General features: G+C 43.9%; 1 protein-coding gene across 1 annotated transcript in view; it reads left to right on the top strand.

The window, feature by feature from the left end:
- LOC145410108 (inositol oxygenase-like) overlaps positions 1–12,928 on the top strand; it is a 38,623-nt gene extending 25,695 nt beyond the window's left edge. Inside the window, exons 7-8 of the mRNA XM_080280310.1 lie at positions 7,140–7,235; positions 12,820–12,928. Of these exons, the coding sequence (XP_080136436.1) occupies positions 7,140–7,235; positions 12,820–12,928 (205 nt within the window). The remainder of the gene's footprint in view (positions 1–7,139; positions 7,236–12,819) is intronic.
- The last annotated feature ends 2,609 nt before the right edge of the window (positions 12,929–15,537 follow it).

Here is a 15,537-nt window from a genome sequence, read left to right as displayed (position 1 = left end):
CTTTTTATAAAAAATTTCACATGGTAGAAACTCGCACGCACGGCCTCAATTTCACCTGTACTAAGTGCTCTCAACTCTCCAACTCGAATTCTTCCCGTTCCTTTTGGCACCTTGCCAAGAACCTCTCTAACAACTTTACCTCATCATCCTTCCCTCCTCTTTTCTACTCTGATGGCTCTGTAGCTATTTTTTCTACCAATAAAGCAGATCTCTTCACTCAGGCTCTCTCCTTCCATTCCACCTTAGATGATTCCGGTGCTGTTCCTCCATCACTTCCCCCCTCAGACTTCCTCTCATGGCTGACATTAACCCCTTGAGATTTTCAGTCCTCCACCGATTGTGTTTATGCCAGATTAAGCCTGGCGCACACATAGTGCACCATCGTGCAGCGATATTTGTACTTAATCGGCCACTGTACACTAACTTTTTAAGGTAGACTAATGAATGTGGTGCCATTTTAAAGCTGAATAGCTGCTCTTCATCATATTATGGCTGAAGAAGGCAAATACGGTAGCTAAAAGGCCAATACGACTAGTAGAAGTTAGCCAAATAGGAAATAATTGCACACCCTTCTGTAGAAAAATATTTGTAAAAAAAAATAAGTATTAGAGTTACATGAATTTTGATTGCACCATGTCAATCTTCAGTAAATTACCTTTCCAGTGATATATAGGTTATGACAACTTACATTAGTTTTCACAGAGAAGAGCGAAAGCTCTCGCTGTCACACAGGCAAATATCCATGCAGGTAATACTGATATTATTCATAGTAAAAGCGAATTTATTATGCATAACTGTCTGATGTACTTGTCAGTGTAAAACCAAATAGTTGGAAAAGGATAAACGGGATAGCGTATGTAGAACATGCCAGGATAGGATATGGAAAACATGCAAAAAAACAAATGTTGTTTCATATGACTCGAATTCGAGTCATCAGAATCTCAAAGGTTGGATTTACGATGACTCGAAATCGCGTCTTCGGAATCTCAAAGGGTTAAAATTTCTTCAGCTGATGTATTTTCTGCCATCACTGGCATTAATACTGATAAGACATATCGGCCTGATGGAGTCCCTCCTGTTGTCAAGAACTGTGCTTCAGTGCTTACACCCTGCCTAGGTAAACTTTTTCGCTTTTGTCTGTCAACTTGTACACTCATGATTACTAATCTCTGATCAGGGACGCATGGCGGGCAGTGTTATGACCACACACAAGCCACGCATTCGAACACAGCCTCCGCACTAGTGGGCGGGGCAAAGAACTGTAACCAGGTGATCTGAAGCGTACTACTCATATCATTGGTATTACCATATTCTTATGGTTTCTCCCCTGTCATATAATAATCTGTGTTTATTGACAGGGGCCGACATTTCTTCAATCAGTCTGCAATTTAGAATTTCCAAGACGTAAAAAAACATGGGCCACTACCTGTGGGTACTGACATCATAATTATATACAGTAATGATTATTTATGAATTAGCGGCATTAACTGGCACACATTTTGACCAGAGGGGGCATGCAGCTAACACGTCGTGTAGGAATAGGGCAACCATTCCCACTGGATGGCAGATATAAATAAAAATTTTGATGCCGCATAGCCCATTCTTCAGTACAGCGGCTATGCGTCTTTGCAGCCGCCATGTTGGAGCGGCCAAGCACGTAATAGTGGGGCTTTTTTTTTTAGAGCGAATTCAGACTATGAAAATGAATGTTGTTGTTGTGGTGGTGGTTATTGTTGTGGTGGTGATGATGGTAATTATTGTAGTGGTAGTGGTGACTTGCTGTGGTGATGGTGGTGGTGATTGTTTTTGTTGTGTTGGTGGTGATGGTGGTTTTTGTTGTTGTTGTTGTTGTGGTGGTGGTTATTGTGTTGGTGTTGGTGGTGGTTTTCGTGTTAATTGTGGTTGTTGTTGTGTTAATTGTGGTTGTTGTTGTGTTAGTGGTGGTTGTTGTTGTGGTGGTGGTGGTTGTTGTGGTGTTGGTGGTTGTTGTTGTTGTGCTTGTTGTTGTTGTTGTTATGGTGGTGGTGCTGGTGGTGGTGGTTGTTGTTGTTGTGGTTGTTGTTGTTGTTGTGGTGGTGGTGGTGGTGGTGGTTATTGTGTTGGTGGTGGTGGTGGTTATTGTGTTGGTGGTGGTGGTGGTTGTCGTGTTAATTGTGGTTGTTGTTGTGTTAGTGGTGGTTGTTGTAGTGGTGGTGGTTGTTATTTTGGTGGTGGTGGTTGTGATGGTGGCTATAATGGTGGCTGTTGTGGTGGTGATTGTGGTTGTTGTTGTTGTGGTGGTGGTTGTGGTGCTGGTGGTGGTGGATGCTGTAGTTTTTGTGGTGGTGGTTGTTGTGGTGGTGGTGGTTGTGGTGGTCATTGTTGTGATGGTGGTTATAGTTGTTGCTGTTGTTGTTGTGGTGGTGGTGGTTGTGGTGATGATTGTAGTGGTGGTTTTGGTTGTTGTGGTGATGTTTTTTGTGGTTGTTGTCGTTGTTGCTGTTGTGGTTGCACTGGTGGTAGCTGTTGTTGTTGTGGTGGTGATTGTTGTGGTGGTGATTGTTGTGGTGGTGGATGTTGTTGTGATGGTGGTGGTTGTTGTAGTGGTGGTTATTATTGTGGTGATTGATGTTGTGGTTTTTGCTGTGGTGGTTATTGTGGTTGTTGTTGTTGTGATGGTGCTTGTTGTGGTGATGGTTGTTGTTGTGGTGGTGGTTACTGTTGTGGTGATTCTAGTTGTGGTTGTTGTTGTTATTGTGGCGATTTTTTTCAGATGGTGGTTGTTGTTGTGGTGGTGGTTATTGTTGTAGTGATTGTTGTTGGGTTGTTGCTGTGGTGATTATTGATGTGGTTGTTGTTGTGATGGTGGTTGTTGTGGTGGTGGGTTTTATAGTGATGGTGGTTGTTGTGATGGTGGTGGTTGTTTTTGTGGTTGTTGTGGTGGTGGTTATTGTTGTGGTGGTTATTGTTGTGGTAGTGGTTATTGTTATGGTGGTGATTATTACTGTGGTGGTTGTTGTGATGGTGGTGGTGGTGGTGACTGTTGTTGTTGTGGTGGCTGTTGTTGTGGTGGTGGTTTTTGTTGTAGTTATGGTTGTTGTAGTGATGGTGGTTGTTAAGGTGGTGGTGTTGTTTTTATTGGTTATTGTTGTGGTGGTGGTCATTGTTGTGATGATGTTGGTTGATGTGCTGGTGGTTGTGGTGATAGTGATGGGTGTTGTTGTGATGGTGGTGGTTGTTTTTGTGATGTGGTTGTTGTTGTTGTGGTGGTGATTGTTGTTTTGGTGGTGATTGTTGTTATGGTGGTGGATGTGGATGTTGTTGATGTTGTGGTGGTGGTGGTGGTTGTGGTGGTGGATGTGGAGCTGGTGGTAGTGATTGTTGTTGTTGTGGTGGTGGTGGTGGGGTGATGGTGGTGGTGGTGGTGGCTGTGGTGGTGGTTGTTAAGGTGGTGGCTGTTGTTGTCCACCATCATCCTTTCGGAGGATAGAGAAGCAACTGAGGGACGTTTTGCATAACCCGACAGTTGAGCCGCTCATGCTATCGGTGTCACCATAGATATATTCTGACGCTTTCTACACCCAAAAACAGCACAGTGCTGTTGCATTTCTAGGTAAATACTGGTCAGCTATGATCATCGTCAGGAACACGACATCGTCTGCCTCGACCGTTCCAAGATGGCGGCCGCGCAGACGCATCTAAAGCAGTGTCATATGGCATCTAGGCTTATTTGTATCTATGGACAACGGGCCTGTTATCTCTAGAGAAAAACATTCAGTTCAAAGTAGTAATAATAATAAATTTTTGTCAATGATATAGGCATTATAAAGCATTCTTACTTAGAATATGTAGTGTGAATGCCGGCTGTTGTGGATATCGTGGATGTTTCTCTGCTATCACCTGCCAACAGCTTGGTTAAAGGCTCGCCTCAAGAAATAGGTCAATTAAATAATAAACAGATTAATAAAACACAGTATGATATTCAAATATCACGCACTCATTATAAACTAAAAATAACAGCAATGACCAAATTTGTCTATTTCTTACCATGCATATATTACTTGAGAAAGTAATATAATATATGAAACAAAAGTGCTTCATTGATACTTAGAAAATTGTTCATTGAAGCACTAAACCTTTCTGGAACGATGGAGGAGTGTGTCTGACTGTGTGGCGTACGCCTGGCCACGACTTTGGCTAACTCTCTGGTCAGAGATTAGTGATCACGAGTGTACCTTTCCTTCTTGCTGGAAGTTTGCTCTCATTCAGCCAGGCCCAAAGAAGGGTGACCGTTCCCAACCCTCTAACTATCGTCCAATTGCATTAACATCCTGTGTTTCAAAAGTTTTTGAGTCAGTTGTTAATAGAAAAATTTTAAAGCATCTTTCCTATCACAACTTTCTTTCTAATCGTCAGTATGGGTTCTGTCAGGGATGCTACACTGACGATCTTCTCACCTTTCAGACACTTGCTGATCCTCCTTTCAGGCTTTGGCGAAAGATTTGCCATTGCATTTGACATCTCAAAGGCTTTCGATCGAGTCTGGCATAAATCTTGAATTTCCAAACTGCCCTCTTATGGTTTCTGTCCTTCCATTTGTGCCTTGATCTACAGCTTCCTTTCTGGTCGTTCTATAGCTGCTGTTGTAGACGGCCATCGTTCTTCTACATCTATCAACAGTGGTGTTCCTCAGGGCTCTGTCCTATCACCAACTCTCTTCCTTTTATTCATCAATGACGTTCTAAGCTGTACATCTAACCTTATCCACTTGTTCACTGATGATTACACCTTTCAACTTTCCATTCGGTTCCCGCAACGTCCATCTCAGCAGTTACTTCAGCAAACAAGGGATGAGGCTATGCCACACCTAATGTCTGACTTGGCTCATACCTCTGACTCGGGTAATATTAATCTTGTTGTTTTTAATGCATCAAAGACTCAGTTTTTACACCTATCAACCCGGCACAGTCTTCCACAGGAGTACCCTCTAAGGTTTAATAATATCCAGCTCAATCCTGCATTATCCTTGAACATGCTTGGGGATTCATTCACTCGGGACTTATCTTGGAAAAATCATATTGCATCTCTTGTAAAATTTGCTTCCAAGAGATTAGGTGTGCTAAGTCGACTCCATACCTTCTTTACCCCTGGACAGTTGTTGAATTTATACACAGGTTTTATTCACCCCTGTTTGAAGCACAACTCTCATGTGTGGAGAGGCTCCTTACATACAGCTCTTCTCATCAGGGTGGAGTCAAAGGCTTTTCGTCTCATCAGCTCTCCTCCTCTTACTGGCTCCCTTCAACCTCTGTCTCTTTGCTGCACTGTTGCATCTTTATCTCTTTTCTATCGCTACTTCAATGGTCACTGCTCCTCCGAACTGTCTACTTACATCCCTCTACCTCTGCGACGGGTGCGTAGCACCCGTCTAACAACAAATTCTCATCCCTTTTCTGTCCATCTCTCTAATGCAAGAGTTAAACGGAACTCCCTGTCATTCATTTATGCAACAAGTGAACTCTGGAACTGTCTTCTTCTGTCTGTATTTCCTACTTCCTATGATCTCCAGTCTTTCAAATGCAATGTGTCCAGGCATCTCGAAATGAACGGATCTTGAATTTGTCTCTCTTTATATTGTTTTTATTTTTTCTTGGAAGGAACAGTTTGCGGGCTCCTGGCCTTTGGTTCCTTCTTTCTTGCATTAAAAGAAAAAAAAGGTGGTGGTGGTGGTGGTGGTGGTGACCAGATGCCTGGTGATCTTCAACAGGTTTTGACTCAAAAAGGATTTGAGTCCATGAGTCGTAGATTATCACACATTATTAAGCTTACAGAATCCTAGCCCGACCTCTAAGGCCTAACCATCTGCAAATATTTGTTGGTGTTTATCTTTACAAATGCACTTCATAATCTGTCTACAGTATATGTTTATTAATCATCAAGTCGTTTTTCCTCTATTAGGAGAGTATGGGACAGGGATTAGACTACTCAGTCTTACATTTAATGTGAAGGTGACCAACTTCACTCGCCCCCGAGTTGCATTATGTGAGCAAAAAACCCCAACCATCTCTTCAGAGTAAATCTTTACATGCCACATCTGACAGGAGTGTCTTGACCCACTGAACTATCAGGCATTAACTGGTTACCACCCAACACAGTAAATGGTTTCCTGGGTTGCAAGAAACAATTTGGTTTGTCGCGGTGTAGAGTTACTCAAGCGTAGCACAGTATCAAGTGAGTGGATGATGACTGTCCCCATCCACCACAGCATTTCACATACACTTGCCAGGAACCGTCAGTCCAACAACTTTCAAGTTAAAAAAAAGGGGGTCTGCCAAACCCTTATCATGCACTACTTAGACAATTATTCCAATTAGCTTGATCCCCTCTCAGTTCCACTGCCTCACTACCCTCCATACATCTCTTCCCCACACACACATTTACCATATCTGTCCAACTTCTTCTTGGCCTACCACACCTCCTCCAACCTTCAGCCTCACTCACATACTGGATACTCTTTTCAACACACTATCTGGTGAAGGGAAAGGATGCCTTCAAGTAGTAACTGTTATACACGTGTCCCTCAACTACTCCCCTATCTCATGAGAAGAGGATGATGGACTTTGGGAGATGGGTAACTTAAGCTAACGGTCCACTTGGTTCACATTTCTGATAAGTCTTGGACCACAAGAATTACCACACGTTATTACATCTATTTTTTTGCATATGATCATACCATATAAGCACTCTCCCTCTCCAACCCTGTTATCACCTGAACTACTTGCTCCACATCTTTCGCAAATCACATTATTATTTTTATTCACTCTCTACACTTCATCCACATTCCTCAATAGTCCCATTTCCACTGCTCTTACTCCTGAGTCCTACCCTCCAGATTCAGTTACACGCCTCAATTCCCATCTGTAATGGGGACATCTCAATCTGATTTATCAGTGTCCAACCTTCATCACTTTGTACTTCCAATATTCTCAGGCTTTTGTGTGTGCTTTGTTATGCTTACTGACTGCATGGTTGATTAGTAATTCCACGAAGCAGCCAAAATATCTGTGCTACTCACATCGGCAGACTGAGATATCCCCACAACCCACAAGACTCGAGAGTGTAATATACGGGTGTTTCATTTTTCTCTCACTCATTCTCAGGTTCCACTCCTTCTACCCATGGCACACTGGTAAGGACTACATGCACCTCTGTGACAACCGTGACTTGGAGATGTTGCCGTGGATCAGAGAGTTCAAGTGAGTTGTCTTAATTCATAATTCAGCTCATCCACCTTACATATACTCTTCAATTTACCTTGGCTTAAAAGTGCCATCTCTCCACCCTAAATAATGAACTGTAGTAGTACTATTAGTTGTAGCCAAAGTTTCATCTGAAATGTTAACATGGTGGACTGCAGGGCAAAGCTGCCCCCCCCCCCCTCCGGTAGTCCACCATCCTCTTTTGGGGGATATGGAGGGAGTTGAGGGACATTTGAATAACTAGTCAGCCACCATATGAAGGCAGCCCCCTCTACAGAATGATTACATATCCTGCTGAGTTGTAACAACAGATTATTGCCAGTATATGGTGCTATAGTTCTTTCACCATAGCTTGCCCTAGATTTTTGTCCTTTTGTTTACTATTCCAGTTACCTCAAAGACAGAATAAGATAATACTATGGCTTTAAATCTTTCCAAAAGCACTCTTTCATGATCAGCATTGTAAAGTACTGTTAATCTCTTGTTGCAACTGAGTATTCAAGACTCACTATGCAAGATGGAAAGATGGCAGTTCTAGGCCAAGTTAGAGCATATGGGTACAGTTCATCCACGACACTCGTAGGATCCTGAACTCACTGTCAGCTGAAATCATCTGGCATTCTCTGGGGTAGAATATTATCATTGCCCTGAATTAATAGTGACAGTATTATCACCCCCAGACATCTACAACTCATTCGTAGGTAAATAAAGTTGCCTGACATTAGCTGGAACAGTACAGGGTATGCTAGACCTGCTCTTCCTAAGTAGCCTCACCACCGAGAAAATGCAAGAGGACAGCAATCGATACTGTGTGAACAGACAGAAAGGTAGACGAAAAGAAGTGTTCCCTGGTGATTGATTCGGCCTCAGAGCAGACCTTTGTAAGGTCTGACATGTTACATCATCGGTATCTGCCCGAGTCATCAGAACAACTGTGTGGCGTAACTGGGCACTGTGATGAACTGAGGAGACCCCTGGATGTCCGGATTGACGTGGCAGGGCAAGAGGCTACTCTACCAGTCTACGTGGCTGACATGGAGGATCCTTGCTTTCTGGGTCTGGACTACCTTATGTCCATGGGATGTGAGCTGGACTTCTGCTCCATGAAGATGATGGTTCGAGGAAGGTCGGTTCCCATCACAGCAGTGAAATGTACCAGTTCTGGTGACGAGTTGAGGGCGCTCTGTACTACAATAATACCCCCAAAATCAAAACTGTTGCTCCAGTGTAAGGTGAGTGGCTCTTTTGACAGCTGAATAGGAGTAATGGAGCCTGATGTATGGTGCATGACGAAGGCCGGGGTGATGGTGAGGAGAACGCTGTGGAGACAGGTGCAGATGAAGTGCCATTTGTGGTGGCCAATTTCTTCCATGAGCCACAGAAGATCAACGAGGGAGAAATTGTGAGACTATGCCAGGCTGTGGACCCTGAGTCGCATCGGAGGAAGGCCTGTAAAAGGAGCATAGTCAAGGAAGGCGGGTACGTGCCACACCACCTACAAGACCTCTTCTCAAGGAGTTGTCAATGCCTGGATGGTTCACAAGTGTTAAAGTTGAGGCAGCTGCTGACGGAATATGCTGATGTATTTTCCATGGGAGACCTAGACCTGGGGTTTACTGATCTGATGGAGCATAGTATAGACACCGGGGATCACCTCCCAATTAAACAGCCAGCACAGAGGATGGCACCAGCCCAACAGCAAGAAATGGAGAATGTGATGGAGAATCTCCATAGTCAAGGAATAATAGAAAAGTCAAGTAATCTTTGGGCATCAGCAGTGGTTCTGGTGAGGAAAAAGGATGGCTCAGTAAGGTGCTGTATAGACTATTGAGCCCTGAATGCAGTGACAGTGAAGGATGCATACCCCTTGCCAAGAATTGATGACACCCTAGATGCTCTGTCAGGTGCTAAGTGGTTCTCCAAGCTAGACATGAAGGCAGGATACCACCAGGACAAGGTTGCAGAGAAGGACAAAGAGAAGACAAACTTTTCATATGGGTGGGGTTTATGGCAGCTTAAAGTGATGCCATTTGACCTATGCAATGCCCCAGCTACTTTTGAACGCCTCATGGACCGCATACTTGAAGGCCTAAACTGGCAGATGGCTTTGATCTATCTGGACGATGTAACTGTGTTTGGACAGACTTTCGATCAGGAACTGGAGGGGTTGTCGGTGTTGAACAGGATCCGCCCAGCGGACCTCAAGCTGAACCCCAAGAAATGCTACTTGTTTCAGAAGGATGTAAAGGACCTGGGAGACATTGTAGGTGAAAGCGGCGTCCGTACTGACCCAGAGAAGGTGGCAGCTATGGAAAACTGGCCAGTTCCTACTTGTGTAAGAGAGCTACGGAGTTTCCTGGGCTTGTGCACCTACTATCGGCGTTTCGTCAAAGGCTTTGCAACGATAGCTGCACCTCTTCACAAGTTGCTGGGAGAAAGGCAGTTGTTAGCATGGACAGCAGAGACTCAGAAAGCCTTCGACGAACTCAAGCATGCATTGGCAAGCTCTACAGTATTGCCATGCCCAGACCAGAATCAGCCATTTATCTTGGCCTGTGACGCTAGTGACCATGGTACTGGTGGAGTCCTGTCACAGAAGAAGGATGACAAGGAGTATGTGGTTGCGTATTACAGCAAGAAGCTCAGCCCACCGGAGCGGAACTACTGTGTGACCCGTACGGAGCTCTTAGCAGTGATGAAGAGCCTTGATTTCTTCCATCCCTACCTGTATGGGTCAAACTTCATCATCAGGACAAACCATGCAGCACTCAAGTGGCTGAAAAAGCTAAAAAATCCAGAAGGACAGCTGGCACGCTGGCTCGGGAAGCGCGGGTACATGGCAATGCTGACAGCCTGAGTCGTCGGCCTTGTGATACAGAGTGCCGGCAGTGTAGTAAAAAGGAAAATCATGATAAAAAATGCAGTCGTACTGCAATGACAGGGCCAGCATCAGATGAAGACCTGAAGAGGATGCAGATGGAGGATGCAGATTTTCAACAAGTGCTAGAGTGGCTGCAGCAGAGTACAGTACGACATCTTGGGAAGAAGTTTCCAGGTTAAACTCAGCGACCAAGAGCTACTGGAGTCAGTGAGACCTTCTACGTTTGAACAATGGGCTACTGGAGCGTCAGTGGGAGACACCTGATGGCCTCAGGAACCATTAGCAACATGTGGTTCTGAAGAAAATGAGGTCTGAGATCTTAGATGAGTCCCATAACCAGATCACTAGCGGGCACCTGGGAGTGAAGAAAACTCTAAACTGGCTGCGAATGAGGTTCTACTGGATTGGCATGCGTGAGGATGTTGAAGAGTGGTGTCGGGCCTGTGATGTGTGCTGTGCCAAGAAGGGACCCAAGAAACGTGGTGGTGCCCCTCTCCAGCTGTACCAAGTGGGTGCACCGATGGAAAGAGTTGCAGTGGACATTGCTGGACCTCTGCCACTTACTGAGAGAGGAAACCAGTATTTATGTGATGCCATGGACTACTTCACAAAGTGGCCAGAAGCCTATACCATCCCCGATCAAGAGGCTGCGACTGTTGCTCAGGTGTTGGTTGATCAGTTTTTCAGTCGTTTGGGGATGCCACAAGAGCTACATTCAGACCAGAGTAGAAACTTTGAGTCTTCTGTGTTTCATGAGTGCTGCAAGTTACTGTGGCTCAAGAAGACCAGGATGATCGCACTAAGGCCACAGTCAGATGAGATGGTGGAGACATTCAATTGGGCCCTAGACAAGAACTGGCCATGTACTGCATAGATGGACAAACAGAAGGGGACCAGAAATTACCTGCCCTGCTTATGGCATATCGGTTACACTCCGGCAAAACTGATGTTGGGCCACTAGTTAAGCTTACCCATTGATCTGTTAATGAGAAGACCACCTGGTGAAGAGCTACCTACAGACACCACCAGGTATGCGAAGCACCTTCAGGAAAGGATGGCTGAGGTACATCAACAAGTGCGAGGGGCCCTCAAGTTTTCAGGAGAGGTGATGAAGTGCAAGTATGATGACAAGGCAAGTGAAGTGAGCTTCAAGGATGGTGACCAAGTTTGGTTATACAATCCTCAGCGAAAGAAGGGACAGTCACCAAAGTTGCAGAGCTCATGGGACGGGCCGTACACTGTGTTGGACCGCCTATCAGACGTAACATAAGGATTAGGGGGGACAAGAAGTCTCGCCCAAAGGTGGTACACGTGAACCGTCTGTGGCAGTACCATGGGCCAGGAAAGTGCAGCTGGGACGTCTCCGTGAAATTGTGCTCACCAGCTGCTGAAGATGTTGAGGAGGACCAAGGAGATGAAGTGCAAGGGGATGGTGACAGTTCCACAAGAGAACAAGTGCATCAAGAAGAGGACCAAGACCTTCCTGGAGGAGTGGACTGTGTGCAGGAGCAAGGACATCGTCAGAAGCAGCGAAGAAGAATACCTGACAAGTTGAAGGATTATATTGTGTATAGTTAGATATTTCAGTAGGATTAAGGTTTATGTTTGTATATACTGCGTAGTTTTGTCGGAACGACAAAGAACTAGGGAGGGGGTAGTGTCATGAAAGGGGATTTGCCAGTTAGGTAGTCTCGTGTCTTCGAGATGTTTCTCGTACCGAAGTTCGGGAATCAGTACGTGTCAAAGCTGCCAGTTTGCCTGCTGTTTGTGAGCATAGTTATTTCGTAAGATATACATTTCTTTATGTGCTCTTTTTCCTTCATAATGTTCTAAGTGATTACTTGTTAAATTATGTAGTTTAAGTTCGTATGGTAAATGATTTTGAGTGTTATATATTGTAAGACAACACTGGCATGTTTTGGGGTGCTTCCGAGTTGGCAACTGTTGCCTGTCGAGAGTAAACACGAAGTTTCGGGAGTAATGCAAGCTTATATAAGATGGGGTAGAGATTATTACAAGTTTAGTCGGGTTTCAGGTCAGTTTGTGTGAAGTGCAGTCGGTTTTGTAGTGCAGTGTCAGTGTCAGTGAAGATTGTATATTTTTGGTACTTGTGAAAACAGTGGTAAACAGTGACGGGTTACTGAAGTTTGTATATCATTGGTACTTGAGAAAATAGTGAAGTATCAAGCATTACGTGTAATAACTGTGAAGCGTTGTTTAGCACTAAGTGTGATAGCAGTAGTAAAATGCGTATAGCTCCAATGCTTCTGAGAATAGTGAAGTTGAAAAGCATTAAGTGGAATTACTTGGAAAATAAAGACAGTGAATTTAAGGAGCTACTGTTTGTTTTCGCCTCAGCTGATTTTGTGTTCTGCGCACCTAAAGGCTGACCATAGGAAGAACAACTCACTGGGCAACGTCCTTCCTGTACTGTACTACTGCTGTTGGAGCCTGTGGCAGTGTGGGGTGAGGACCTAACAATATATAGATAGATAGATAGATAGATATAGATATATGATAACTGCTTGACTAATTGGTTCACTGATTAATTTTACTGATTGACTGACTGATTGAATGACTGACGTGATGATTATGTAGATGACTGACATTGCCAACAATGATGATGATGATGATAATGACAATGAAGATTATAATGATGAACTTTATTTCCTACCTACACAAACCTCTTTCTCCTTGCAGCAAATTTGACCTATACACCAAGAAAGAGAAGGTTCCCGACATCGAGTCCCTTAAGACCTACTACCAGTCACTCATTGACAAGTACTGCCCTGGTGTACTTAGCTGGTAATGCTTCTATGCGGTTAAGAACAAAAATTCATGGCTTGACCACACCTCTGCCATCACTGCTTTATCCTCTTTTGTGCTAGGGATCCCCTCATGTGGTACGTGTAGCACCGATATGACCAGACACTTGAGCTGCCTGGTTATTTGAATGTCTCTCAGTTCCCTCCCTGTTCCTTCAGTGAAGGATGAACTGTAGGGGAAGGAATAAAAACAACAAAAAACAAAAAGAGGGAGACTGATGATGAGGCGAAGGGATGGGATGAAGTATATGAATGAGTGACGTGAAATGGAGGGAGAGCAGTTTGACGGCAGAGGACAAGGTGATGTGGAGACGATTTGTTTGTAGCCACCTCCCTTTTAGATTAAGCAGTCTGGCTATATAGAGAGATAAATAGATATCCCTTGAAGGTTAGTAAATAAAATATTGGGGTAAAGGTACAAACTGTTTGCTGTAATAAGTGAGAATGTATCTGCATATTTATAGGATAATTAATAAAGCATTTTAAAACCGCCGTGATGATTATCCAAGCAAATACTGCCCAATCAAAGAGTTTACCAGGCTAGGGGTAGGCAACGTAGTGTAGACATTTGGGGCAAGAGTGACCAGCTACTTTCACCCTCTCCCCTCCAGTGGCATTAGGTGAGCAGTATACCACAACCATCACTCAGAATTAGGTGCTAATAAGCCATATCTCCATCTCTTCTCTTAATCTTCTTTCTCTCTTCTCCACCTTCTACCTCTCTTCTTCATCTTCTGTCTCTCTTCTCTATATCATGTCTCTCATTTCCATCCTCTACCTCTCCTCTCAGCCTTACCTCTTCTCCATTTTTTATCTCTTCTTTATCATCTAATCTCTCCTCTCTAACATCTCTTCTTCATGCTCTAGCTCTCTTCACCAGCTTCCATATTATTTATTTAATTTTTTATGCAAGGAAGAAAGAGCCAAAGGCAAACAACTCAAAAACTGTTCCAAGAAAAAGAAAGAAAGATAACACAGGGGCAAATTCAAGATCCGTACATTTCGAGATGCCTGAAAACACTGCGTTTGAAAGACTGGAGATCATAGGCAGTGGGAAACACAGACAGAGGAAGACAATTCCAGAGTTGACCTGTTGCATAAATTATATGAAGGACTGGGAGTAATGGTTAATTCTTGAATTAGAGAGTTAGACAGAAAAGGGATGAGAGTTTGATGCCTGTCGTAGTGGTGGAAGGATGCAAGCAGACAGTTCAGAGGAGCAGTGACCACTGAAGTAGCAACAGAAAAGAGATAAAGATGAAACAGTGCGGCGAAAAGAGAGAGGTTGAAGGAAGCCAGTAAGAGGAGGAGAGTTAATGTGACAAAAAGCCTTTGACTGCGCCTTGCTGAGAACAGCTGTGTGAGGGGAGCCTTCCCACACACGAGAGTTGTACTCCACACAGGGGCTAATATAATACGTGTATAAAGTCAGCAACTGTGCTGGGGTAAAGAAGGCATGGAGTCGGCCAACACACCCCATCTCTTGGAAGCAGATTTTACAAGACAGGTAATATTTTCATTCCAAGACAAATCCCGAGAGAATGAAACACCAAGAATATTTAAAGATGAAGCAGGATTAAGCTGAATACTATTAAACCTTAGAGGGTGCTCCTGCAGAAATTGTTGTCAGGTTGATAGATGTAAGAACTGCGTTTTTGATGAGTTAAAAACAACAAAATTACTTTTGCACAGTCAGAGATATGAGCCAAGTCACACATTAAGTGTGCCATTGCCTCATCCCTTGTTTGTTGAAGTAACTGCTGAGATGGGTGCTGCAGGAAACGAATGGAAAGGTGAAGGGTGGAGTCATCAGGATATGAGCGTTAGATGTACAGCTTAGAAGGTCACTGATGAATAAGAGGAAGAGAGTTAGTGACAGGAGAGCCCTGAGGAACACCAGTATTGATAGTTCTAGGAGAAGAACGGTGGCCGTCTACAACAGCAGCTATAGAACGACCACAAAGGAAGCTAGATATGAAGGCACAGATAAAAGGATAAAAACCATTAGAGGGCAGTTTGGAAATTAAAGATTTATGCCAGACCTGATCGAAAGCCTTTGAGATGACATGTGCAATGGCAAAGCCTTCACCAGAGTCCCGAAATGAGGATGACCATGAGCCTGAAAGGTAGGTGAGAAGATCGCCAGTGGAGCGTCCCTGGAGGATCCCATACTGGCGATCAGAAAGAAGGTTGCGATAGGAAAGATGTTTTAAAATTGTTCTATTAAGAATAAACTCGAAAACTTTTGAGATACAGGATGTTAAAGCAATTGGGTGATAGTTATAGGATTGGGAATGGTCACTCTTCTTTGGGACTGGCTCAATGAGGGCAAACTTCCAGCAAGAAGGAAACGTACAAGATGACACACAAAGGTGAAAGAGTTTACCTAGGCAGGGTGTAATTACGGAAGCTCTGCACCTCTTCTTTCCCTCTCTTTCTCTCTTCACCATACTGTCTTCTGTTTCACTTGCTGATCTCTTCACCTTGAATGCTGAGCTGTAATATGAGATAATCACATGGTTCATTTAACATTAGTTTGGTAAGGATTTTGTCCATATGCAGCTTACTTCCTATAGTTCAATGGCAAAAAAAA

Source organism: Coenobita brevimanus, chromosome 84, assembly GCF_032717465.1.
Source record: "Coenobita brevimanus isolate Jiangsu-jjx chromosome 84, ASM3271746v2, whole genome shotgun sequence".
In the NCBI taxonomy this organism is placed as follows: Eukaryota; Metazoa; Arthropoda; class Malacostraca; order Decapoda; family Coenobitidae; genus Coenobita; species Coenobita brevimanus.
Note: the sequence above shows the minus strand (reverse complement) of the source record. Positions and strands in the feature narration are given on the sequence as shown.